This window comes from Gadus macrocephalus, chromosome 2, assembly GCF_031168955.1.
Source record: "Gadus macrocephalus chromosome 2, ASM3116895v1".
In the NCBI taxonomy this organism is placed as follows: domain Eukaryota; kingdom Metazoa; phylum Chordata; class Actinopteri; order Gadiformes; family Gadidae; genus Gadus; species Gadus macrocephalus.
Window position 1 is genome coordinate 19,970,482 of NC_082383.1, and position 24,200 is coordinate 19,994,681.

At 45.4% G+C, this 24,200-nt stretch overlaps 1 protein-coding gene across 3 annotated transcripts; it reads left to right on the plus strand.

Moving 5' to 3' along the window:
- Nucleotides 1-233: 233 nt before the first annotated feature.
- Nucleotides 234-22,468, plus strand: LOC132452306 (MICAL-like protein 1). Of its 3 annotated transcripts, XM_060044863.1 has the most exons (13): nucleotides 234-370; nucleotides 585-681; nucleotides 1,173-1,312; nucleotides 1,623-2,036; nucleotides 2,137-2,182; nucleotides 2,510-3,710; nucleotides 3,973-4,077; nucleotides 4,483-4,609; nucleotides 5,006-5,096; nucleotides 5,197-5,270; nucleotides 5,566-5,680; nucleotides 5,948-5,991; nucleotides 6,256-6,595. In XM_060044863.1, exons 4-13 carry the CDS (start codon nucleotides 1,796-1,798, stop codon nucleotides 6,363-6,365), a joined length of 2,154 nt encoding a protein of 717 aa, XP_059900846.1. In that variant the 5' UTR covers nucleotides 234-370; nucleotides 585-681; nucleotides 1,173-1,312; nucleotides 1,623-1,795; the 3' UTR covers nucleotides 6,366-6,595. The 3 variants fall into 3 exon arrangements, with proteins under 3 accessions (XP_059900846.1, XP_059900856.1, XP_059900864.1); XM_060044873.1 differs by having other exon boundaries at nucleotides 234-681; nucleotides 4,522-4,609; XM_060044881.1 differs by lacking the exons at nucleotides 3,973-4,077; nucleotides 4,483-4,609; nucleotides 5,006-5,096; ... (2 more) ...; nucleotides 5,948-5,991; nucleotides 6,256-6,595 and adding exons at nucleotides 8,563-8,606; nucleotides 22,121-22,468 and having other exon boundaries at nucleotides 234-681.
- The last annotated feature ends 1,732 nt before the right edge of the window (nucleotides 22,469-24,200 follow it).

Consider the following 24,200-nt stretch of genomic DNA (forward strand, 5'->3'; position numbering starts at 1 on the left):
CACTGAACACTGAAACAATTTTGGACCTTGGTAAATCATTTGGACAACATTCAGAAGATCTGGAGCAATGAGCCACACCACCGTTCAAAATAAACTTGACAGAGCAGAGGCAACAGGAGGACCTCTCTATCTAATTATAGAGACCCTGAAATGTGTCTCCCTCTAGCGGCAGACACGGGTCACCGCGGCCGTGCATGTAGCCGCTGGGAGCTGCAGAGCCACATTACCTGGCCCATTTAATGGATATGTAATATCTTTTTCGATGCATGTCTCTCTATGATTCTCATATGTTAATGGATTTGAGGAAGACGGTGTTCAGCATGGCTTCAGCAGAGTTGTGGACAAACAACCGTGCAACGGACTTTTTCTAGTGAGCGGTCGTTTTATTTTGCAAGTTTAAATCACAGTAAATTTGTATTAAGGGCGAGAAAGTCGACCACCTGTGCATCGTTTTCTGGAGACTTGACTGTTATTGAGACATGAAGAGGAGTTTTTAACGTTCTGCGACCATCTCTCAAGGAGGCGGTGTTGTTTACCAACACCGCGACCCCTGAACCCATCAATGCATTGCTCTCTGTCTGCAGGTTAATCTCATGATGACTAATCCCCCTCAGGAGATGGACCCGCTGGCGTTCCGGCTTTCTTCTGGTCAACAATCCAGACCCACAGACCATATCTACCGTAAGTGGACCATCTGACCCCTGAACCCTCAATTCCGAACTAAACCCGGATTTCTGTTGTATATGGCACTGGTTTTGTCTGCATATCTAGTGTATAATGCATGAACAACTGTTTGTGTGAGGCCTTACACGTCACTTCAACTCTGTATAGCTGAATGTAGTGCTTCAGCTCAAGAGTTACACAGAGGAGATCCTGATCCCATTCAATTCTATTAGAAAGGGTCTCAGGTTCTGTTTAACCTAATCAGCAGGGCCGTGCACAGACCTTGTGATGGGCAAGCAAATTAAGACCCCCCCCCCCTCCCCCCATGTCACTGAGCAATAGTTATGTAATGAAGATGACCAACTCGGTTTGATATGATATATTTAGAAGGATATTTATACATGAAACAAGAGCATGTCAACTTTGCAAGCATTTATAGTACATCAACCAAGGAAAATGCATAATTGAGAATTAAAATGGTGCTCCTGGGTAAACGCTTCCACTCCCAGTGTCAACACACCAGGCTGTCTCCTCCTCCTCCCCGGAGCTCTGGAACCTGCCAGACCGCTCCCTCCCATAGAGCCGACGGACGCTCTGCCGAGCAGGACCCCCTGGAGAACCTTGTGGATAGACGGCCACCACACTTCAGGTAAAACACAGAAAGAGATCGGATGATAACCAAAGGGGACTTTTATTTTGAAGCAAGCAATTCGTTTTGGTTGGGTTGTTTTTTAACTCGAAAGGATTAGGGTCATTACTTTTCTTGTGCATCAAGCATTTCCTTACTCTGTTAGAACAATTATGAGGACCTGGAATTTATTCCGACTGACAACAGCCTACATGTAGGCATCTTGCCTGCCTGCTCCTGAATGATTATATCATGTATCAGTGAATACATTTATCTGTATTCACTGTAATTACTTTTTTAAAAACATCAGTAATATTCTGCGTCCTCTCAGGTCAAAGGTCAAGGTGAAGAGGTCAACTCCTACCACAGTTTTGCGGACAGCCACTGAGGAGACATTGTGGATCGCGGGCCCGGAGTTTACATCACACGGGGAAGGTTGCGAGTTAAACTCCCGTTATCGCCCGGAACCCACCGTGGAGGGTCGTCGCCATAACGACGTCAAGCATGTCGAAGCCGCCAGCGCCTCCCGTTCCCGGGCCTCCCGTTCCCGGGCCTCCCGTTACCATGCCTCCGGCTACCATGCCTCCCGTTACCATGCCTCCCGTTACCACGCCTCCCGTTACCACGCCTCCCGTTACCACGCCTCCCGTTACCATGCCTCCCGTTACCACGCCTCCCGTTACCGTGCCTCCAGTTCCCGCCCCCAGGACCAAAAGACCCCCCAGAGGGATCCCACCTCCTCCAGGTGGGTGGGCCGCCTGTGAGCCGGACGCTGGAGACTCAGTGTACATTTAATGTGGATGCTCAAACTCAATGTTTGCCTTTTTATCTTTCCTTCTGTACAGATAATTCATCCCATCCAAACCAACCTACAACCCCTCCTCATCCCACGTAAGCAGTTATACATTTGTTATTGTTTAGACCGTGTTTTTTACGAAATACATTTAAATGAAATCAAAAGTTTTGAAAGTGTATATTTCCAACTCAGTGATTATCTGATTGCGGGAGTCCAGTCATCTTTATTTGTGTGAGTAGAATAAATAAAGTGAGAATAAATAATAAGTAAAAGGAATAAAAGAGTCAGCCAACCTGGAGGGGGCAGGACCTTATACCTTTTCCTGAAAAACGAAGTGATGAGAAATTGTTTATCGTCTACTAACTACATTCCTATTATGCACCTTAATCCTGGCCTTCTCGCCCATTTCCTTGCTGCGCTAGCCTGAAAGCTAAAAGCAGGCACCCATGGATGACCATGGTCCATCCAGGTCCCTGGACCCAGCTTCCTCCTGCACCGTCTCCATTCACCCCTCCATGGGCCAGCTCTCTGCCCGGCCACCACAGAGGATGGTTCAAGGCCAGGGTCGCCCCGCCCAACCCCTTTGCCGAAGCCCACAAGGTGGCTAACTACATTGCTGGACGAAAGGCTTCTAAACAGCCAGCCAATCAAACCAAGCGCTCCGAGCCCACCAGCCAATCGAGGAAAGCCCCCAGTCCCGCCAAAGAAAAGTCGGGTGTTGCGGGCCAGCCAAGCTCAACGGATGGGTCGAATGCGGTTAATGTAGCCAGTACTAGCAGCATAGCCTCGCCCATGGCACCGGCCTCGATGGATTCCTCAAACGCTCCTGGTTTGGGTAGCTCAACCCAGGATGGCCCTCTGAGCGGACCAGTAGAAGGAGCTCATCCACCTGGTTCTCTGACTGTGCCAGAGGCAGGGGCCACGGGTGGTGGGGCAGACACAGCAGGGGGGCGTGGGAGGCCAGACTTTGCAGGAACGATTAGCCTCCGTGGCTCAGCTAGTGGGTACAGACCACCTGCTCCGGCTAGTTCTGGAGGACTAGGGAGTTTTGCAGACATAGGTTGCGAGGTTCCTGGGGTACCAGACTTGGGGAATGCTTTATGTGGATTGCCCATTGATAGGGGAGCGGATATAACAGCCCAAAGAGGTCTACCTGCTCCCATTGAGGTACCAATGGGATTATCTGGTTTAGCTATCGAACTGGGGTTGCCTGAGGCGGCGGGACAAGCTACCTTGATGGCTCTATCAAGTAGTCCTGGATTAGCGGGTGGCCCTTTGAGTAGCGGACTACCAGGTGCTAATCCACTTGGTTCTTCTCATCTTCCTGCTATAGGCAGCCGGCTCGGCAAACCAGACTTAATGCAGTCTGACAACTTGGGTGGCTTATCTAGAGGTGTTGATGTGGCTAGTTTTGTCGGACAGGGCCGTTCAGCGGACATTGGAGACAGTCCTGAGGTACCGGGCGTACTGGGTGAGTGCCCTGCTGTGGGGGGCTTGATGGAGTCTGCGTGCGCAGGTGCGTTTGCCGCAACCCCTGGACTCTCCTCCATCCCCAAGAGCTTCTCCGTGCCGGCCATCTTCTCTGGCCTGAAGAAGGGCAGGACGACTCTGTCCCTGAGCGAGGTGAGAGATGTGTGCAGAAGCCCGGCCTGGCCTCCTAGGGGAGTGACATTATCTTCCTGATTTTATATGTGTATAAGCCAAATAAAATGGATGCTTCCATTGGGCGGGAGAGAGTGCACTGTTCTACTTAGTCATTCGAACAAAGTTGTTCATAGTGTAGAAGGACTACAAAGTGTGTGTGGTTATTAGTTGAATAATGAATTGCTGAAAGATTTGTCATTTTTTGATGTGTTTAATGTTATTGTGTTGACTATGTTGGTAGAGACCCGACCCAAGACCTGCAGTTCCTCGATCCAACACGATGCAGGCCTCCCTCTCCAGCCGCCCGCAGGCTCCAGGCTACGGCTTTCCACCAATCAAGAGGAAGGTAGGCGGAGTGTGTTCATCACATTTACCTCCACCTATAACCTCCGGGTTCCGGACTTGTGTTTCAGGTTTTGAATGTGGATCAAAGCAGTTATAAAGACACTTTAAGGACAAAGCACTCAGAAGAGATGCCCTGTTTGTGTCAGAAATTAAACAAGAGCAGTCTAAAATCGAAATTTCTCAACTGTTATTCTCACAGAGCATTTTTACTCCCCAATAGCTGCTGGATGGCTAAATTAATTCTAAGTAATTTAAATCGTACTGCTAATTTTTAATCTACAAAGCACTATTTAAGAGAACAAACATTTTTATTTCCCATAAAGACACGTTTTGTTCTTGTTTGTTTTGTAATGCATGTGTGTGTCCCATTTGTACGGAGTATTAACGGTTAAAGGAATGATTTCAGGTACGAACTGATGCATGCGTTCCCACTGACGACCTGCAGGGGGAGCTGGAAGAGGTCAGCACGCGACTGGAGGAGCTGGAGTTGTGCGGCGCGCAGCTGGAGAGCAAGCTGAGAGACTGCAGAAATAGTGTGTTTTATAGTGTGTAGTCAAACCAGGGGCATTTCCACCAGAAGGCCCTAGTATTTGAGCTACTAGAGCCACTCCCCGTATAGTATATTGTAGTGGGTAGGAGGGCGTTGAAGAACTGGGGCTTTAGATGGTACCACTGTTTACTAACTCCAAGTGCAGCATGAGATAAAGTAATTCTGCTAAGGGAAATTGTAAAGACAACTTTATATATTTGTTTTATAGTTACTTTAAATATCTATATATTATTTTATGGGTTTCAATGTTTAGTTTGCGTTCTTGTCAAATGTGCTAAAGAAGTTGCTCAAAGTAACAAAAAGGGCTTGACAAATAAATGTGTTTATGCTGACAAAATAGCAGGCCTTTTATTAATAATTGTCTATATGGAATCTAAAGAAAAGGAAGAGGAGGCCATGCTGACGGACTGGATGGCTCTGATCCAGGAGAAACAGACGCTGTTACGCAGAGAGGCGGAGATCACCCAACTGTAAGTAACAAACATGGCTCATCAAACCGGGACCACTCACTGAGGGGTTGTGTGTGGTGGCTGAAGGGTTTGTGTGTGTTCTATGTGGCTGTGTTTCCAGGACAGAGCAGAAGACGCTGGAGGAGAGGCAAGCTGACCTGGAGTACAAGCTCCGATGTCTGCTCATCAAACCAGGTGAGACGCTCCGCCCTCACCTGGAGCTGACGACCACGTCTAACTGTCTGTCTGACTGACTTATACTGTAGTTACTGAATAATATACAACTAAGTACAGTAAAACAGGTCATCTCCCGGTAGCAGGTAACACTCTATTCCTGATGCGTTCCTTTAGATAGGGTCACCGTTTAAAGTGTGTGTGTGTGTGTGTGTGTGTGTGTGTGTGTGTGTGTGTGTGTGTGTGTGTGTGTGTGTGTGTGTGTGTGTGTGTGTGTTGGACGGTGTGTGTGTGTGTGTGTGTGTGTGTTGGACAGAGAGTGAGTGGAATGCTGAGGAAGAGGCCCAGGAGCAGAAGATGATGGAGGATCTGGTGGCCGTCATTGAGCAGCGCAACGCGATCATCAGCAGCCTGGATGAAGACCGCCAAAGGTGACAGACTTAACACTGAGCTGTTTTACTGAGGCAGTCACTTGAAAGTGAAAGTGAAAGCGACTTCATGTTTTAGTACTCAAGTGAAAGTGACATCTGAATGAAACTGTTGTATTTAACGTTAAGTTTGCACATTAAAAAATAACAGTAAACATATATGAATAATAAAGGACCTAGGAATAAAATATGTACGATATTAAGACCTAATATAAAATGTGTACAATGGGTGCGGAGAAACTATTTTGAAGGTGTTGTTTTTCTTTCCAGGGAAAAAGAAGACGATTCTGTGCTGGGAGCCATGAAAAACCAAGGTGGGCTGAATTATGTTTATAAGGCTTATGCTACATACAGTTGACTACTCCGAGTCAATGCCAGTGCGTTCATATCTCTGAGTCCGATTTTGAACTAGCCTGCCAAATACATTTTTGCCACAAATTCAGTGACATTCACGGTGATCTTTATCAAGTGATGTTGACGTGTGCTACAAATGGCATACCTCTAAATAAAATATAGAAACCTTTATTTTATGATTGTTATATTTATAACAGTGGTCTTTGCTGCATGTTTGTTTTCAGAATTCCAGAAAAGGGGACTCAGTGAGCTGAAGAAATCCAAAGGAAAGTTCAAGCCCATGAAAGTGTTTCGGATGCTAGGCGCCCAAGAATCCAAGGACAAGAAGAACTGAACTGAAATATGTCCAGAACACCTGACTGTGTTCTGCACTTTAAGAGAATAATCATACGTGATCCATTCAATATTTCGATCATCAGGGGATTTAAGTTATGTGGAGATACAACACTGCATTTTTAAGCAGGTTTTGTCCTCATGACCAAAATGATAATGGTCCTCATCCAAATCATACTTAGCGGTATAGAAAATGCAATTTATTAAATAAAATGTATGCATTCAAAATATGCCCACAGATTCAGTACTTTTCTGCACTATTTATTCAATAAATATTTTCAGAAATTAATGCTCATGAATGAATGTAGAATTTGTTGAGGAACTGCGCACGAAGCGGAACCATTAAGAGAGGTTCTCAGGAGTCTACGGACGTAATACAGAGTTGCAGCGCCTGCACCGGAAGTCCTGAAAGCAAGTCCAGCATACAGGGAAACACATCACTCTGTAATTAAGCCAGGAAATAAGTCTACCAAAAGACCTATTGTCGATTATTTCACATCATCATGTCAGACAACGAAGATAAGTGAGTACCCACCGATCCTGGATCAGAAATGCAGAAGTTTAAGAAGCCTCACAGTAACGTGGGATTGAGTGGACAGGATCATGGGTGGATTACTGCACGAGCACACCGGGCACATGCCCAGGGGCCCAAGGGCTCAGGGGGGCCCTTGGGCCCCCTTGAGCCGCCCCACAAGTTAGGCTAACAGTTACTAACTACCCCACAAGTTACTAACAGTGGGGCCCAGGGCCCCACAAGTTACTAACAGTGGGGCCCTGGACCCACAAGTTACTAACGGTGGGGCCCTGGACCCCACTGTTAGTAACTTTTAATGTTGCATTGTCGAAGCAATCAGCAGAGAAATACAAAAATTCAAGCGAAAACAGCAATAGTAGGCCTATTACTACTGAGTAAATAAATTAATAACAAGATCACCAGGGGGCACTATTTCAGTTTGTGAATTTGAGACCGGTCACGAACAAGTCACTGTCATTTAAACATGGAGCAACGGCGAACTCTAAGTGGAGCGTTGAAGCGAAAATTAAAAAAAGAAAAAGAAACAAGAGAAACTGCCGCCTTGCAAAATGTACCTCGTATTTCCCAATTTTTTTAAAAAAAACATACAATCTACTGTAGAAGCTCAGGAGCCTGTTGCTACGGGAGATGAAGAGCAACGAGCTGGCAAAAATATTAACGTGCCGCTACCACCACCAGACATCATGGAGGATTTCGCACGGAACAGAGCCCGGAAAAAATGCATTTCATAGGTGAAATGCATTACTGTCATTTAATGTAAGGAACTGTTCGCATTGAGTTGCTTTAAGTCGTTTTTATTTGTGGTTGAAAACGGTGCATTCGGAATTCGTTCAAATCGCCAAAAATTGCATCAATTATATATATTTTTCATCCTGTTTTGGTTAAATAAAGATGCATTTATTGGTAATAATTAATGTGAGGTTGCCTTTCCTGTGCTACAAATCCTGCTGAGTTGCAGGTATAGGCCAATGACTTATTATCGCCAATAAGTGTGTGTGTATTCTGGGTGCGTGTGTTTATGTTGGAAGGGGGGGGGGGGCCTGTGGAGTCCACGTGCCCAGGGGCCCGATATGTCATAATCCGTCTATGGACAGGATAGTGTGTTGATGTGTTCACCTAACATCGCATATTTATTTAGATTACTCTTTTGGCACCTACAATAATCGATTAAATAATCATGTTGTGTGAATCGTAATCAAGTGCGAGAATCGTAAGGATACATTAAAAAACATACAATAAGCAAAGCAGCCATCTACCTTTAAGTGCTTCATTATAGAGAATATAATATAAACTGTTAATTGGTTGTATACAATTTTATATACAGTATATATATGTGAGCTTCTCCGTGCCGGCCATCTTCTCTGGCCTGAAGAAGGGCAGGACGACTGTGTCCCTGAGCGAGGTGAGAGATGTGTGCAGAAGCCTGGCCTGGCCTCCTAGGGGAGTGACATTATCTTCCTGATTTTATATGCGCATAAGCCAAATAAAATGGATGCTTCCATTGGGCGGGAGAGAGTGCACTGTTCTACTTAGTTATTCGAACAAAGTTGTTCATAGAGTAGAAGGACTACAAAGTGTGTGTGGTTATTCGTTGAATAATGAATTGCTAACGATTTGTCATTTTTTTACGTGTTTAATGTTATTGTGTTGACTATGTTGGTAGAGACCCGACCCAAGACCTGCGGTTCCTCGATCCAACACGATGCAGGCGGCACTACCAACACAATGTTATGGCTGAGCAGCTTACTGTGGTAAAATGGCCGCCAGTGGTGACGTTCGACTCCATTGGCCAGCAGCGCGGACGAGGCATCTAGTTAATATAGCCTATATATCTATGGATGGATCCTCTCCTGGAACCGTCACCTTATCGTGGTGGAGAGGTTTGCGTGTCCCTGTGAACCTGAGGGCTGTGTTGTCTGGAGCCTTGTGCTCCTGGTAGGGTCTCTCATGGCAGAGTGGTCTCAGGTGAGGGGCCAGACTAAGAATGGTTAAAAAAACTCCAATGAATAACGAAAAAAGAGATGTGACCCGGCCCGGAGGAAGCCCGGGGCCCCCGTCTGGAGCCAGGCCCAGACGGAGGGCTCGATGGCGAGCGCCTGGTGGCCGGGTTTGCCACGGAGCCCGGTCGGGCACAGCCCGAACACACTACGTGGCACCCCCCCTCTCTTCATCCCATGGGCCCACCACCTGTGGGAAGACCCGTTGGGGTCGGGTGCGCAGCCACATGGGTGGCAGCGAAGGTCAGGGGTCTCGACGGACCAGACCCGGGCGGCAGAAGCTGGCTCTGGGGACGTGGAACGTCACCTCGCTGTGGGGAAAGGAACAGGAGCTTGTGAGGGAGGTGGAGCGCTATCAGTTAGATCTGGTGGGGCTTACCTCCACGCACAGTCTCAGCTCTGGTACCGTACTCCTGGATAAGGGTTGGACTCTATTCTTCTCCGGAGTTGCCGAGGGCGTGAGGCGCCAGGCGGGTGTGGGGATACTCATAAATCCCCGGCTGAGCGCCACGGTGTTGGAGTTTACCCCGGTAGACGAGAGGGTCGCCTCCCTGCACCTAAGGGTTGTAGGGGGGAAAACTCTGACTGTTGTTTGTGCGTATGCACCAAACAGCAGTTCAGAGTACTCGGCCTTCTTGGAGACCCTGAATGGAGTCCTGTATGGGGCTCCAGTAGGGGACTCCGTAGTTCTGCTGGGAGACTTCAACGCCCACGTGGGCAACGATGGAGACACCTGGAGAGGCGTGGTGGGGAGGAACGGCCTCCCTGATCTAAACCCGAGCGGTCGTTTGTTATTGGACTTCTGTGATAGTCATGGATTATCCATAACGAACACCATGTTCGAACATAAGGGTGCTCATAAGTGTACCTGGTACCAGAGTACCAGAGTGCCGAAGATCGATGATCGATTTTGTGATCGTGTCATCTGATCTGAGGCCGCATGTTTTGGACACTCGGGTTAAGAGAGGGGCGGAACTGTCAACCGTCTGGAGGAGGCCCCCGTCCTAGGTATCTTCAACTCACACCTCCGGCGGAGTTTTTCTGGCATTCCTGTGGAAGTTGGGGGCATTGAGCCGGAGTGGGCGGTGTTCAAAGCCTCCATTGCTGAAGCTGCGGTGGCTAGCTGTGGCCTCAGGGTCTAAGGCTCCTCAAGGGGCGGTAACCCTCGGACACCGTGGTGGACACCGGTGATCAGGGAAGCCGTCCGATTGAAGAAGGAGGCCTTCCGGGATATGATATCCTGGAAGACTCCTGACTCGGTTGCAGGGTACCGACAGGCTCGAAGGGCTGCAGCTGCTGCCGTGTCGGAGGCTAAGCAGCGGGTGTGGGAGAAGTTCGGAGAGGCATTGGAGAAGGACTTTCGGTCGGCACCAAAGTCTTTCTGGAAGACTATCCGGCACCTCAGGAGGGGGAAACGGGGAACCATCCGGGGAACCGTGTACAGTAAGGATGGGACTCTGTTGACCTCAACTGAGGAGGTTGTCGGACGTTGGAAGGAACACTTTGAGGATCTCCTGAATCCGAATAACACACCCTCTATGTTGGAGGCAGAGCTCGAGGTTGATGGTGTTTCGTCGTCAATTTCCCTGGTGGAGGTCACTGAGGTAGTCAAACATCTCTGCGGTGGCAAAGCCCCAGGGATTGATGAGATCCAGCCAGAAATGCTGAAGGCTCTGGGTGTTGAGGGGCTGTCATGGTTGACACGCCTATTCAACATCGCGTGGGAGTCGGGTACAGTGCCAAAGGAGTGGCAAACCGGGGTGGTGGTTCCCCTGTTCAAAAAGGGGGACCAGAGAGTGTGTGCCTATTACCGGGGTATCACACTTCTCAGCCTCCCTGGTAAAGTCTACTCCAAGGTGCTGGAAAGGAGGGTTCGGCCGATCGTCGAACCTCAGATTGAAGAGGAACAATGCGGTTTTCGCCCCGGACGTGGAACTACGGACCAGCTTTTCACTCTCGCAAGGATCCTGGAGGGGGCCTGGGAGTATGCCCATCCGGTCTACATGTGTTTTGTGGATCTGGAGAAGGCGTATGACCGGGTCCCCCGGGAGAAACTGTGGGAGTTGCTGCGGGAGTATATGGTAAGGGGGTCTCTCCTCAGGGCCATCCAATCTCTGTACTCCCAAAGCGAGAGCTGTGTTCACGTCCTCGGCAGCCAGTCAGTTTCGTTCTCAGTGGGTGCTGGTCTCCGCCAGGGCTGCGCCTTGTCACCAATCCTGTTTGTGATATACATGGACAGGATATCGAGGCGTAGTCGTGGTGGGGAAGGGTTGCAGTTCGGTGGTCTGAGGATCTCGTCACTGCTTTTTGCAGATGATGTTGTCCTCATTGGATCATCGGCCTGTGACCTTCAGCACTCACTGGATCGGCTGACGGCCGAGTGTGAAGCGGCTGGGATGAGGATCAGCACCGCTAAATCTGAGCCCATGACTCTTAGCAGGAAACCGGTGGATTGCTTACTCCGGGTAGGAAATGAGTCCTTAGCCCAAGTGAAGGAGTTCAAGTACCTCGGGGTCTTGTTCGCGAGTGAGGGTACTATGGAGCGTGAGATTGGCCAGAGAATCGGAGCAGCGGGGGCGGTATTGCGTTCGCTTTACCGCACCGTTGTTACGAAAAGAGAGCTGAGCCGCAAGGCAAAGCTCTCGATCTACCGGTCGATCTTCGTTCCTATCCTCACCTATGGTCATGAGGGTTGGGGGATGACCGAAAGGACGAGATCGTGGGTACAAGCGGCCGAGATGAGTTTTCTCAGAAGGGTGGCTGGCGTCTCCCTTAGGGATAGGGTGAGAAGCTCAGCCATCCGTGAGGAACTCAGATTAGAGCCGCTGCTCCTTTACTTAGAAAGGAGTCAGCTGAGGTGGTTCGGGCATCTGGCAAGGATGCCCACTGGGCGCCTCCCTTGGGAGGTGTTTCAGGCACGTCCAGTGGGGAGGAGACCTCGGGGAAGACCCAGGACTAGGTGGAGAGATTATATCCCAACACTGGCCTGGGAACGCCTCGGGATCCCCCCGTCAGAGCTGGTCAATGTGGCCCGGGAAAGGGAAGTCTGGGGCCCCCTGCTTGAGCTGCTCCCCCCGCGACCCGACCCCGGATAAGCGGATGAGGATGAGGATGAGGATCTATGCTGAAATGGCCTGTGATGGATGAGCGGTTTATCACAGCCGGTGTTGAAATAAGGGCCCCTCTTTTGATGAGACAGAGCTGAACATCTTAGTCATGCAGCTATTAGTTCATAATAACAAAGAATATTCCATTAAATGGTTAAGGATTTATTTGATTTGTCAAATAAGGTTTAAACGGCCAGATATGCCCATTTTTTGTGTTCGTCAGTGTTCGTCATTTCGTTGATTGACGTAACATCTGTAGTCTCTCTTCCTCTCTCTCCCACACATACAAAATAATCAGGGGTCTCATGTCGATTATCAAATCGTGGAATAGCGCTGGAGCCGTAGGGAGTGAAGGGGCTGCTGGAGCACCCGCTCTGAACGACAAACATCACCGGGGATGGCATTACATTGTAGTGAATGAACCCCCTCTCCGTCTGCAGACAACGCCAAAGGGTCCTTTTCCCGTCAGCGACTGACACTAAAGTGCCCTTGCCAACTGTCGGTATTTGACGGAGTGAGACTGTGTTGCTTAAACAAAGCTCACAATGACTACATTTAAAGATTCCCCCCATGTGTGTGAGGACTGTGACTTTGTCTGGTCAGCTCTTCTCTCCTCTCAATCCTCTCCTCTCCTCTCCTCTCCTCTCTCCTCCTCCTCCTCTCTCTTCACGTCCTCCTCCTCTCTCTTATCTCTGCTCTCCTCTCCTCTCCCCTCCCCACCTCTCCTCCTCCTCTCCTCTCCTCTCTCTTCTGCTCCTCTCTCGTACCTCTGCTCTCCTCTCTAGCTCATCTAGGATTGTGTTCATTATCGTCGTACATGACACTACGTGTGTCAACATGTCAACCCCATTTAGATGTGTGAATCTAAAATAGATGTAGTACAGCTGAACCCCCACTGGGGGAGTTCCGCTGTAGTGAATCACTATGGTGACGGTGACGCTCCTGCTCGTGCGGAGTCCTCCCCATAAGCCACGCCCACTGACTGCCTGGACGGCGCAAGGAGAGGGAGAGACCCCGACGCTGTTGGCACGAGAGCCGTGGACCGCGATACCTCTGAGCAGCCAGCAGCAGGGGAATGAATAACGCCATACAGGGGCGATTCTAAGTTCTGACTTTTGGGAGGGCTGAACCCCAGGAAGCCACAGGGGTCTATGACGTACCGTAAATAAAGTCCCGTCCAAAATTTTTTTATTCCACGACCTTTATATCTATCTTAAGTTGTACCTACGTCTAAGCCAATAGCTGGCAGTGTCAGCTAAAAAATGCAGTTCTGAATCACTAAAGTGATGAAAGGAAAAAAGACTGTGTGGATGAAGGAATAATCCATGGATGTGAACTGTACAAACAAATTTGAGGTATATTAAATTTCCTTTGTGTAAGTTTCACATGTACTAGCCTAATATTATGATTAACAGACCACTATTTTGGGAGCACTAAACTATGTTGTCTCACTTTCAGGGACAAATATTTTTTTATAAATCTTCTGATGCAAAAAAATCTTGTTGTTCTGATGCAAAGAAAAAGGGTGCTAATTTTCAGTAAAAAACAAAAAGCTGGCATTATTTTATCAGCTGAGGGCGTTTTCATTGCCATAACAACGAGCTAATCAACAAGTAGGCATACATGTTCTAGACCAGTGATTCTCAATAATTTTCTGTCATTCCCAAATTAGCTTGCACCTTATCATGCTTATCATGCTACGCAGCATTACAAGCCTCTGCCGACTAAAACATGAAGCAATTCAAGAGGAGGCATAGATAGAATCGCCTTGTGGTCAACTGTCGTTTAATACTTCTGACAGATTATTTCAAGGTTTTAAAATGAATATTATTATTATTACCTGGTCATGTTATTACACAGCTGGAAATCGTGGATTCTCTGATAAAGACTAGCTAGCCTTTGTGACAGACAAAACAGCAGAAACTATGTTAGGCGCGCTCGTGCTGCATTTTTGGTTTTGTCAAACAGGAGACGCCCACCCACAAATCAGAGGTAAGAGATTCAAATGGAATAGTGAGATTCCTTTCACTAGCCCATTTGAGCCTGTTCATGAGTGTACGGCATCCATTCTCTCATCGCTTGTGTAAAAAAAAAGAGGTTGAATATGAGATTTGAGGACGAAACGATAGGGTGGACTAAGGCAAGTTATGGGAGAGGTCCCAAAAGCTAGACCCAAAAGAGGTCTAGCTTCGCCACTGACCCCATCACGCGTTTATATGGGTTTCACCCAGTGGCGCAAAAAGTGGGTATGCACTATATGCGGCGCATAGGGGCGCTGCACCAGAGGGGGCGCCAAGCGATGGAAGTAAAAAAAAAATGTGTCTGCATTTTCTGTTTTTAACAGCGTTTGTGTAACAGAGGGACGTCACTGATAAGGCGCCCCCCCCCGCTCCTTCGCCTCCCTCCCCCCCTCCTCCCCACCCAGCGCTCCAGTGCCCCCTCGAACACGCCCCGGAGGCGAGCGCCAGAGTGTCTTCATTTGAACCGCATTGTCATCTGATGACACGTACCTCAATATTGAGAGGCAGAGAAGAAGGGTCAGGGTCACAACATAGAAAAAGGGTCACAACATAGAAAAAGAAAGATTGGGAAGGAGAAAGGGTGTGCAGGGATGAAAGAAAGCTTTTCAAAGTGGTTGAAAGACTGTTGTTTTTATGTCAGTGTATCAAGAGGAGGCTTGTAAATATTCAGGTTAGCTAAATCTACTACTAGTAAAACAACAGGTTACTGTTGTCTTGCAACTGTGTACTGATCAGAATGGAGACTACAATATAACGGATCATAACAAGAAAAATAAAGGAACTTGTTTGTGGTTATTTTGTTTTACTTCAATCTCTATGCAAGTCTTTGTTTTATGTCAATAGAACCAGTAAAAACCGAGTTTTAAAGTTGATACTTTATAACTCCGTTAATATATACTATATGCTCTGTAAGGTGACCTTGGGTGTCTTGAAAGGCGCCTCTAAATTAAATGTATTATTATTATTATTATGATTAATAATCCAAAAATTAATAAATTAATAATCCCAAAAATCGTTCTACACAGTATTGCGATGCATCGAAGAATCGATCATTTTCCCCACCCCTATTGGTTACTGTACTCCAACAGTTCTAACAGAGTCTATTGTTTTGCATGTTAGCTTTTTGGTGAAGCTAGAGTCGCTGACACGCGCCTTGTGGTGGGGTATAATAACTGGCAGTGTCTTTCAAAGATACTGAAGCACCATGAAAGAAGTGGTTACCACATAAATGCCTATCTGATGTGGAAAGAATTGGCATCCCGCTTATGCCTAGGTAAAACTATTGATAGCAAATTGCAGAGAGCCTGTTGCCTCGAGTGATCGACTGCATATTCTTCCTTGCAGAAAGAAACCTGCCACTGAGGGGACAAAATGGATATCCTAGAAATGGACATTTTCTGGGTATCCTTGATCTCATAGCACGGTATGATGTTACATTGACAGCGCATCTTAGAAAGGCTGCCTCTAAAGAAAACACCGGATATCTGTCCTGGTGCACTCAAAATGATTTTTTTGATTCAATATCAGAGTGTGTTTTAGGTCAAATTTGTGCCCAGATCACAGAGAGGGGGGGGGGCATACCCCCCAGAAACTAGGCAGTTGCGCCCCTGGTTTCACCTTCTCCCTGATGGTCTGAATAAGTCGCCAAGTGTGTCGTTAGTCGCCTTTTAGAAATAAAGGCACAAGGAGAGTCATGATCAGGGGGGGAGCCAGGCTTTGTGTACATCCGGGGCTTAGCCCTGAGGGGGGTCTGGGGCTCCTCCCCCAGAATTGTTTTAATTTCTAAGATGCAATTTCCTAGCCTGGCACCTGCCCACCTACCTACTTCCGCTAAATTTTCATTTCACTTCAGTACTAGGTCTGGGTCTGCTTAATGTCAATGCGTTCCATGTAAACCAGATTTCTGGCGGTCCAATCAACGAACAGAGGGAGTGGCTGAGAACGAAGACGTCTAGGTCGCACGCCAGTTTCAGTTGTAGTCAGAGGAAAACAATGGAGAAGGATACGAGAGAAGCTATTCGGTCTGTTGTGGGATCGCTGCCGAAAATCAATCAATTAAAGCCGGAGCAAGAACAAGCTTTGCAGAGTTTTGTTGGTGGCCATGATGTTGTGGCGCTTCTCTCCGGGGTTCGGGAAAAGTTAGATTTTCCAGCTGGCTCCGTTAGTGGTTAAGGAGCCGGTCCCGTCGCATGACATACGTCACGACCAAACGCTATGCGATTGGTTATGGCAGATCCAGAGTGGCACTGGGCGGATCCAATCATTTTAAAACTTCTACAGACACCCGCCTCCAAGTGAGTGAACGTTTGTCAATTGAGCAGTTCCAGACCTTCTGTACAAATGAAATGAAGTACGATGGTCTGGTAGACCAGGCTAGCAATTTCCTGCATTCTAGTCCATTTTAGGGTGACCTGCTGGAAATCCCTTCTAGTTCTCAGCCTACATTTTCAGTTGCAGTGCCTGCTCAAGACAATTCTATTTGATGGAAAGTAACAATAACCACTTAACTATTGCATTCTAGAGATTTTTATGTAAACTACAATGGCAAAATTGAGACTTATAAATTTGAGACCAACTTTCAGTAGATTCAAAGTAGGATTGCAGAGAAGAATTGTTTGTTTGTTTGTTTGTTCGTTTTTTTGTTGGCCTTTTTTTTAACCCTAGGTTTTCTGTTCCAAAAGGATCACGGTATGTTAGTTGCTATAGAAACATATGCTCTGAATCAAACCTGGTCGGACCAGGTTTTGCGCAGGTTAAGTTTGAAACATAACCCGGTTTTGGGTATTTCAACCGGCGTTCACCGCAGATTTCATGTGTTCACATGAATGGCATGCCCTTTTGATGAGAGAACTGCTGATATCGGAACGCAAATTATACGTGCAATCCACCGGGAGCGATTGATAAGACCACGGCTCGACATCTTGGCATATCGGATGACTTTTCGCTGGAGTGGAGAGATATAGATTCTCGCGCAAATCTTTGATATATTTATATAGCCTTACATAGCCAACACTACCAATCGAGGACCTGGCCTCAGTTCACTCCAGACTATTTGCGTAGCCCTCCGTTTTTTTCAAATGGTAGTTTTATCTAGGCTATAATGTTGGAGATGCTGAGCACATCTCAGTCGTTTCAGATGACCCATCCAAGATTTGTATCGGCCTCCTATCATACAAAGAGCAATATTGTCTGGGTAGGCTACTATGCCGAGAGGCATTTACAACATAAAGTATAAAATAGTCCTAACGGACTTGCATCCACTGGAGAATGTTCGATCGTAGCCGGCGGCTTCATTACAAGCACTGATCCATCTTGATCTGTGAAGTTGATGAATTGTCACTTTTAGGTTTTCTACCCAGTTACCAAAAAAATAAACATTTGGAATAGTATGCGCTGTGGCAAGCACACGGTTTGCATGTGTTACTTCGAAGGCAAAAAAAATCTAAAATACAAGAAAACACAAAAACCTACATTCAACCAGTGGGGTATGGCCTCTGACTCTCTGAGGTGGTAGGTACCTCCAGGTACCCCCTCCATGCCAGGGCGCCCTGAATTTATGTTTATTAACAGCTCCTCCACCGGGGTCAAGACAATTTGAGGGCCAGATCCATTCTGCCGACTGTCTGCCTTTTCACGATTGGCTTAAAAAATTTGGTTATTTAAATTACAATACGATGGTGGGAAAAGCTTACCAGTTTGTATGTTTTTTATACTTTTTAAGAAAGGGGTTATGTGGTAGGGTCTTTAAGAATGCTTAACTGGGATATTTATATATTCATGGCTCAAATGTTAAGGATCATGCTTTTGACGTGTAACTAACGCATTTACGCGGTCAGCGATCCGCTGCCAGGCTTTGGTTCTCCAGGTTGCAGAGGCTTTAGCTTTCCCTTTTCTTGTGATAATGTCCTTCTCCTCGTCATAGCTCCCCAGGAGAACCTGAAGTTCCATTTCATTGAAATAAGCGGCCCGTTTCGCCATATCGATCAGGGTTTCCATGATCCATACATCACGTCTTTTTAGGTTTGGCGTGGACGCGCACAACCCTGTGTTAACCAACCCCGAGTTGATTGAACTAATGCATAACCGCTGCTGTGGAACCGAAAACTCTGGGTTGGTCGGCACAGGGTCAATCAACCTAGAGTAGATGGGAAAAAACTCAAGAATGGTGACCATTGTTAGCTAATGTACTTTAACAACTTCAAAGTAATTTTTCACAAACAAAAAAAAAGATACAGGGCGTTTGAGGTGAGATTCTGGGCTTCAGTCCCGAAAGCCACCGCCCCCCCGCTCCGCCCCTGTTCCAGCTGAACGGTGGTTTGATCCCCAGTGTCTGCAGCCTAACCTATAGCATCTTATAGAGCAAGATGCCCCCTAAGTAAACCTCTACCCTTTCTATCACCACATATATCCTTAAACACGGTCTAACCCCTACCTGCTCCATTACCACATATATCAGGAACCTACTGGAAATCAGCTATTTTACTGAGACAGGCCCGTTTTAAATTGTACCTTTGTTACTCTTAATACTTTCCTGTATAATAAATATAAAATAAAAGAATAAAATATATCCTTAAACACTGTCCAACCCCTCCCTGCTCCATTACCACATATATCCTTAAACACTGTCTAACCCCTACCTGTTCCATTACCACATATATCCTTAAACACTGTCCAACCCCTACCTGTTCCATTACCACATATATCCTTAAACACTGTCTAACCCCTACCTGTTCCATTACCACATATATCCTTAAACACTGTCCAACCCCTACCTGCTCCATTACCACATATATCCTTAAACACTGTCTAACCCCTACCTGTTCCATTACCACATATATCCTTAAACACTGTCCAACCCCTACCTGCTCCATTACCACATATATCCTTAAACACTGTCTAACCCCTACCTGTTCCATTACCACATATATCCTTAAACACTGTCTAACCCCTACCTGTTCCATTACCACATATATCCTTAAACACTGTCTAACCCCTCCCTGTTCCATTACCACATATATCCTTAAACACTGTCTAACCCCTACCTGTTCCATTACCACATATATCCTTAAACACTGTCTAACCCCTACCTGTTCCATTACCACATATGTCCTTAAACACTGTCTAACCCCTCCCTGTTCCATTACCACATATGTCCTTAAACACTGTCTAACCTCTCCCTGCTCCTGGCAGTATGCATACAAATGTCAAACACAAGGAGGGTTTACGACACCTGGGGACATGTTGAACCAGAATAAGGCAGAGTTTGAATTTCTTATTTATTTGTCTCTTAATATTAGGACTTCCTTATCATTGATACCACCATGCATTTGGACAAGTTGGTTGTTATCAGACTCTACTGTGTGTGTGTGTGTGTGTGTGTGTGTGTGTGTGTGTGTGTGTGTGTGTGTGTGTGTGTGTGTGTGTGTGTGTGTGTGTGTGTGTGTGTGTGTGTGTGTGCTGTGAAACCTTTGATTTCCCCGAAATCAAGTGACATGCGCTGAGAGGGGTGGGACTGTCCGTCTCTCTCTCGTTCAGTTACATCCTCATCTAACGGTCCGTCGCAGCGGGGAGCTTTTCTTCTCCGCTTTGAAAACCTTTCACCTGATTAACTTGTTTTATAAACTCTTTAACCTCAGTTTCTTCCCTTAAATTTATACTTTTATAACTTTATACCGTATGGACGCATTTTAATCACGGAAAAGATAAGGTAAGGTAGGTCGACAATTTACTACAGTTTATTTTGACTTTAGGTTAGGTATATGATAATGAACAACCAGTTTACTACCGTTAATATTGTCTTTAGGTTACTGGTATATGATATTGATCTCATCTTGGTAAATGTTTAAAAAAATATATATATATAAAAGATATGTAAATTAGTTATGAAGAGGCCCTCCGTTGATCGTTCTTAATTGTATAACCTATCACTCAAATTCGGCAAATTAGATGTTTTTACCTAATATATAAAAAGGGGCTCCCCCCCCCCGCTCGCGTAGGGCACCAAAACGGCCAGCAGCGGCCCTGCGTGTATTGCTTATCAACAAAGACAGTTTACTTTAGAGCAGAGGTCTTCAACAGGGAGTCCGCGACCCCTAGGGGGTCCGCGGTGGTACTGCAAGGGGGTCGCGAAAGTTTTGTTTGATCAGACATTTTTTTCATATTCTCCTCGCAATTTTTTCCACAAATTGAAATGTCTTTAAATACACATTAACATGAATCCAACACACTAGCCTTGTTTACATGGACAGTTTTTATCCTATTTCTAATCGGAATAGATCTATTTCTATCATGCGATCCGAATGTATTTAAGGCATTTCCAAAAGTGGTAAGCGTAAGTTTGCATGTCTCTCGCGAACACCTGACACATTTGGACTGGCTAGCTTTTATGCATGATTACATGCAATTGCCAGACATTGTTGATCTTGGCAGGTATCAGTTTATTATGTTATGTTATGTTTATGAATGGCAGTGGCATGGCTACCCTACTCACTGTACCTTGCTCATTTTAAAAATAAAAACATGAATATATGAACCTGTGTATTATTTGAATATCTTAGTATTGAATGCAAAATAACAAGGTACATTTATTCATGGCACTATAGGACCAGTTTAATATAAAACACAATTTTATACAATATATAAGTAGGGAGTCCTTGGCCTGGAAAACATTGAAGACCCCTGCTGTAGAGAATACAACGTCAGTTCATGTTTCACTGCTTTTCTGACCCGTGTGGTAAATTGAACACTGCGTTCAATATTCAAGTGATTCGTTTGTCTTGATGCTACTCTAAATTAAAAGAAGGTTGTGACAGATGTCCTTTCAATGTGCTGATATTTTAAAAAGTTGAATATTTGTGCGTATTGACTGGTTATTTACAGTTTTATAGATCCACCTTATAGCATGTTGCTGGACTGTACCACTTTCACAGGGGGGTTGCTGTGGATCTAGACTCGATTCCTATGGCTTAAACCACAGCCATGGAGGGAGAGAAATAGACTTGTTGGTCATAAGAGGATGCCCTATCGATGTGTTGAGCTTCACCAGTTGATTTACTGTATATGGAATCTGTGGTTCAGTAAAGTGACAGAATTCAGACTTTGTTCCAGTGGAGAAATTATTCTAACGCCCTTTACATTTTAATTGTACCGCAATGCATTTTAAGTCTATTGTATATCTTTTTTGTGTTGTAGTTTAAGCACAGTTACAGTCTCCAAGGTGTTTAATTATTCATCGGTCATCTGCTGTACACATCTGTACTGTAATGAGGGCAGTGTGGTTATGTTGTTGGTTTCATATTGATGGTCTATGATGTCCATAATGCTTTAGTGTGACGCAGTCACAATGATCTTCTCTCTCAATAAACAGCTAAAGTTCAAAAGGCAAATGGAGTGATGGATGAGTTGTGTTTGTGTCCAGGTCTCCAGTCTACTATGGATGGGGAGAGAGAGGAGGAGGGTCCTACCTCTAAGACCACTCTATCTGGGGAACATGGCCGTCGGAGCAAAGCTAAGAGGTAAGAAGAGGATCTCTCTGTCTGTGACTGTTGTCCATCTCAGAGCTCAGCAGTGATACATCACGACTCCATCATTAGTCTGAGTAAAAGCTGTGTGTGTGTGTGTGTGTGTGTGTGTGTGTGTGTGTGTGTGTGTGTGTGTGTGTGTTGAAGCCCAGAGCAGCAGGAGAGAGCAGACTCCCCTGGACCCAGCTGTGTCTCCATGAAGAGTGACCGGTCTATGGATCCACCTTGGCACTTTAAGAATGGAAATCACCAACCTTCTAAGAAAAGGTGAGGATTCAACCAATACATCAGGGCTGTTCAACTGGCGGCCCGCAGATCATCTTGATCCGGCCCACCGATCATTAATCAGAACATAACAACGTCCGATCACAGGACCACTTGGTGCTGGATTGATTCATGGCTGAGGCAGTTTATTCTGCTGTTTGAAATTGAATCGTATGAATTTGAATAGTTTTCTATGTTAGCTAAACGCATTGTGAATCAACACTCAGAGTATGAAGGGTACTGAGTGTGTTTTTATATCAACATGTTAGTGCTTAAATGCCATTCTAGCTGCTTTCACTCATAGACGCAGCCGGCCTCCCTTTCCAGCCGCCCGCAGGCTCCAGGCTACGGCTTTCCACCAATCAAGAGGAAGGTAGGCGGAGTGTTTTCATCACATTTACATCCACCTATCACCTCCGGGTTCCGGACTTGTGTTTCAGGTTTTGAATGTGGATCAAAGCATAGACATCATATAGGTAGACGCCGCCTCCACTGCTTCAGCCCGTTGCCTCGGCAAAACGCGACTGCGGTCAAGCCAGCCGACTCATCAAGATCGGCGGTCAAGCCAGCCGACTCAGTTTTTTGCCGTACCTGTATATACTAGCCATTACGGTAATAGCGTCTCAGAACTAGTTTCAAATAAAAGCATTCGTCGGGTACATAAAAAAAAAAAAAGTCAATAAAAGCAAATACTTTCAAAGGAAGTGTAAGGCCGTTGTGGTATTTACTTTCAAAATAAAATCCCACCAAACATTCCAATATGAGACATATATATGATTTTGGATACGATTTAAAAGAAAATGCCCTGTTATTCCAGGCTCATTTCACTGCAGGGCGATAGTTCAAGACCCCACAGGGTCACCCAAGAAGTTTCAGGACATTCTGATGAGTAGTTTAAAAAAAAAAAGCCCACCAAATATGAGACATATTAGATATGATTTTGGATTCAATTTAAAAGAAAATGCCCTGTTATTTCAGGATCATTTCACTTCAGGGTTATAGTTCAAGACCCCATGGGGTCACGCAAAAGGTTTCAGAACATTCTGATGTGGAGTTTCAAAATAAAAACCAACCATAGTTTCCAATATGAGACATATAACATGATTTTGGATTCAATTTAAAAGACAATGCCCTGTTATTTCAGGCTCATTTCACTTCAGGGTTATAGTTCAAGACCCCATGGGGTCCCACAAGAAGTTTCAGAACATTCTGATGTGGAGTTTCACAATAAAAGCCAACCAAAGTTTCCAATATGAGACATAATACATATGATTTTGGATTCAATTTAAAAGAAAATGCCCTGTTATTTCAGGCTCATTTCACATCAGGGTTATAGTTCAAGACCCCATGGGGTCACGCAAGAAGATTCAGAACATTCTGATGTGGAGTTTCAAAATAAAAGCCAACCAAAGTTTCCAATATGAGACATATTACATATGATTTTGGATTCAATTTAAAAGAAAATGCCCTGTTATTTCAGGCTCATTTCACTTCAGGGTTATAGTTCAAGACCCCATGGGGTCCCACAAGAAGCTTCAGAACATTCTGATGTGGAGTTTCAAAATAAAAGCCAACCAAAGTTTCCAATATGAGACATATTACATATGATTTTGGATTCAATTTAAAAGAAAATGCCCTGTTATTTCAGGCTCATTTCACATCAGGGTTATAGGTGAAGACCCCTTGGGGTCACACAAGAAGTTTCAGAACATTCTGATGTGGAGTTTCAAAATAAAAGCCAACCAAAGTTTCCAAAATGAGACATATAAGATGATTTTGGATTCAATTTAAAAGAAAATGCCCTGTTATTTCAGGATCATTTCACATCAGGGTTATAGTTCAAGACACCATGGCGTCACACAAGAAGTTTCAGAACATTCTGATGTGGATTTTCAAAATAAAAGTCAACCAAATTTTCCAAAATGAGAAATATAAGATGATTTTGGATTCCATTTAAAAGAAAATGCCCTGTTATTTCAGGATCATTGGTCAAGACACCATGGGGTCACACAAGAAGTTTCAGAACATTCTGATGTGGAGTTTCAAAATAAAAGCCAACCAAAGTTTCCAATATGAGACATATTACATATGATTTTGGATTCAATTTAAAAGAAAATGCCCTGTTATTTCAGGATCATTTCACATCAGGTTTATAGTTCAAGACCCCATGGGGTCCCACAATAAGTTTCAGAACATTCTGATGTGGAGTTTCAAAATAAAAGCCAACCAAAGTTTCCAATATGAGACATATTACATATGATTTTGGATTCAATTTAAAAGAAAATGCCCTGTTATTTCAGCCTAATTTCACATCAGGGCTATAGTTCAAGACCCCTTGGGGTCACACAATAAGTTTCAGAACATTCTGATGTGGAGTTTCAAAATAAAAGCC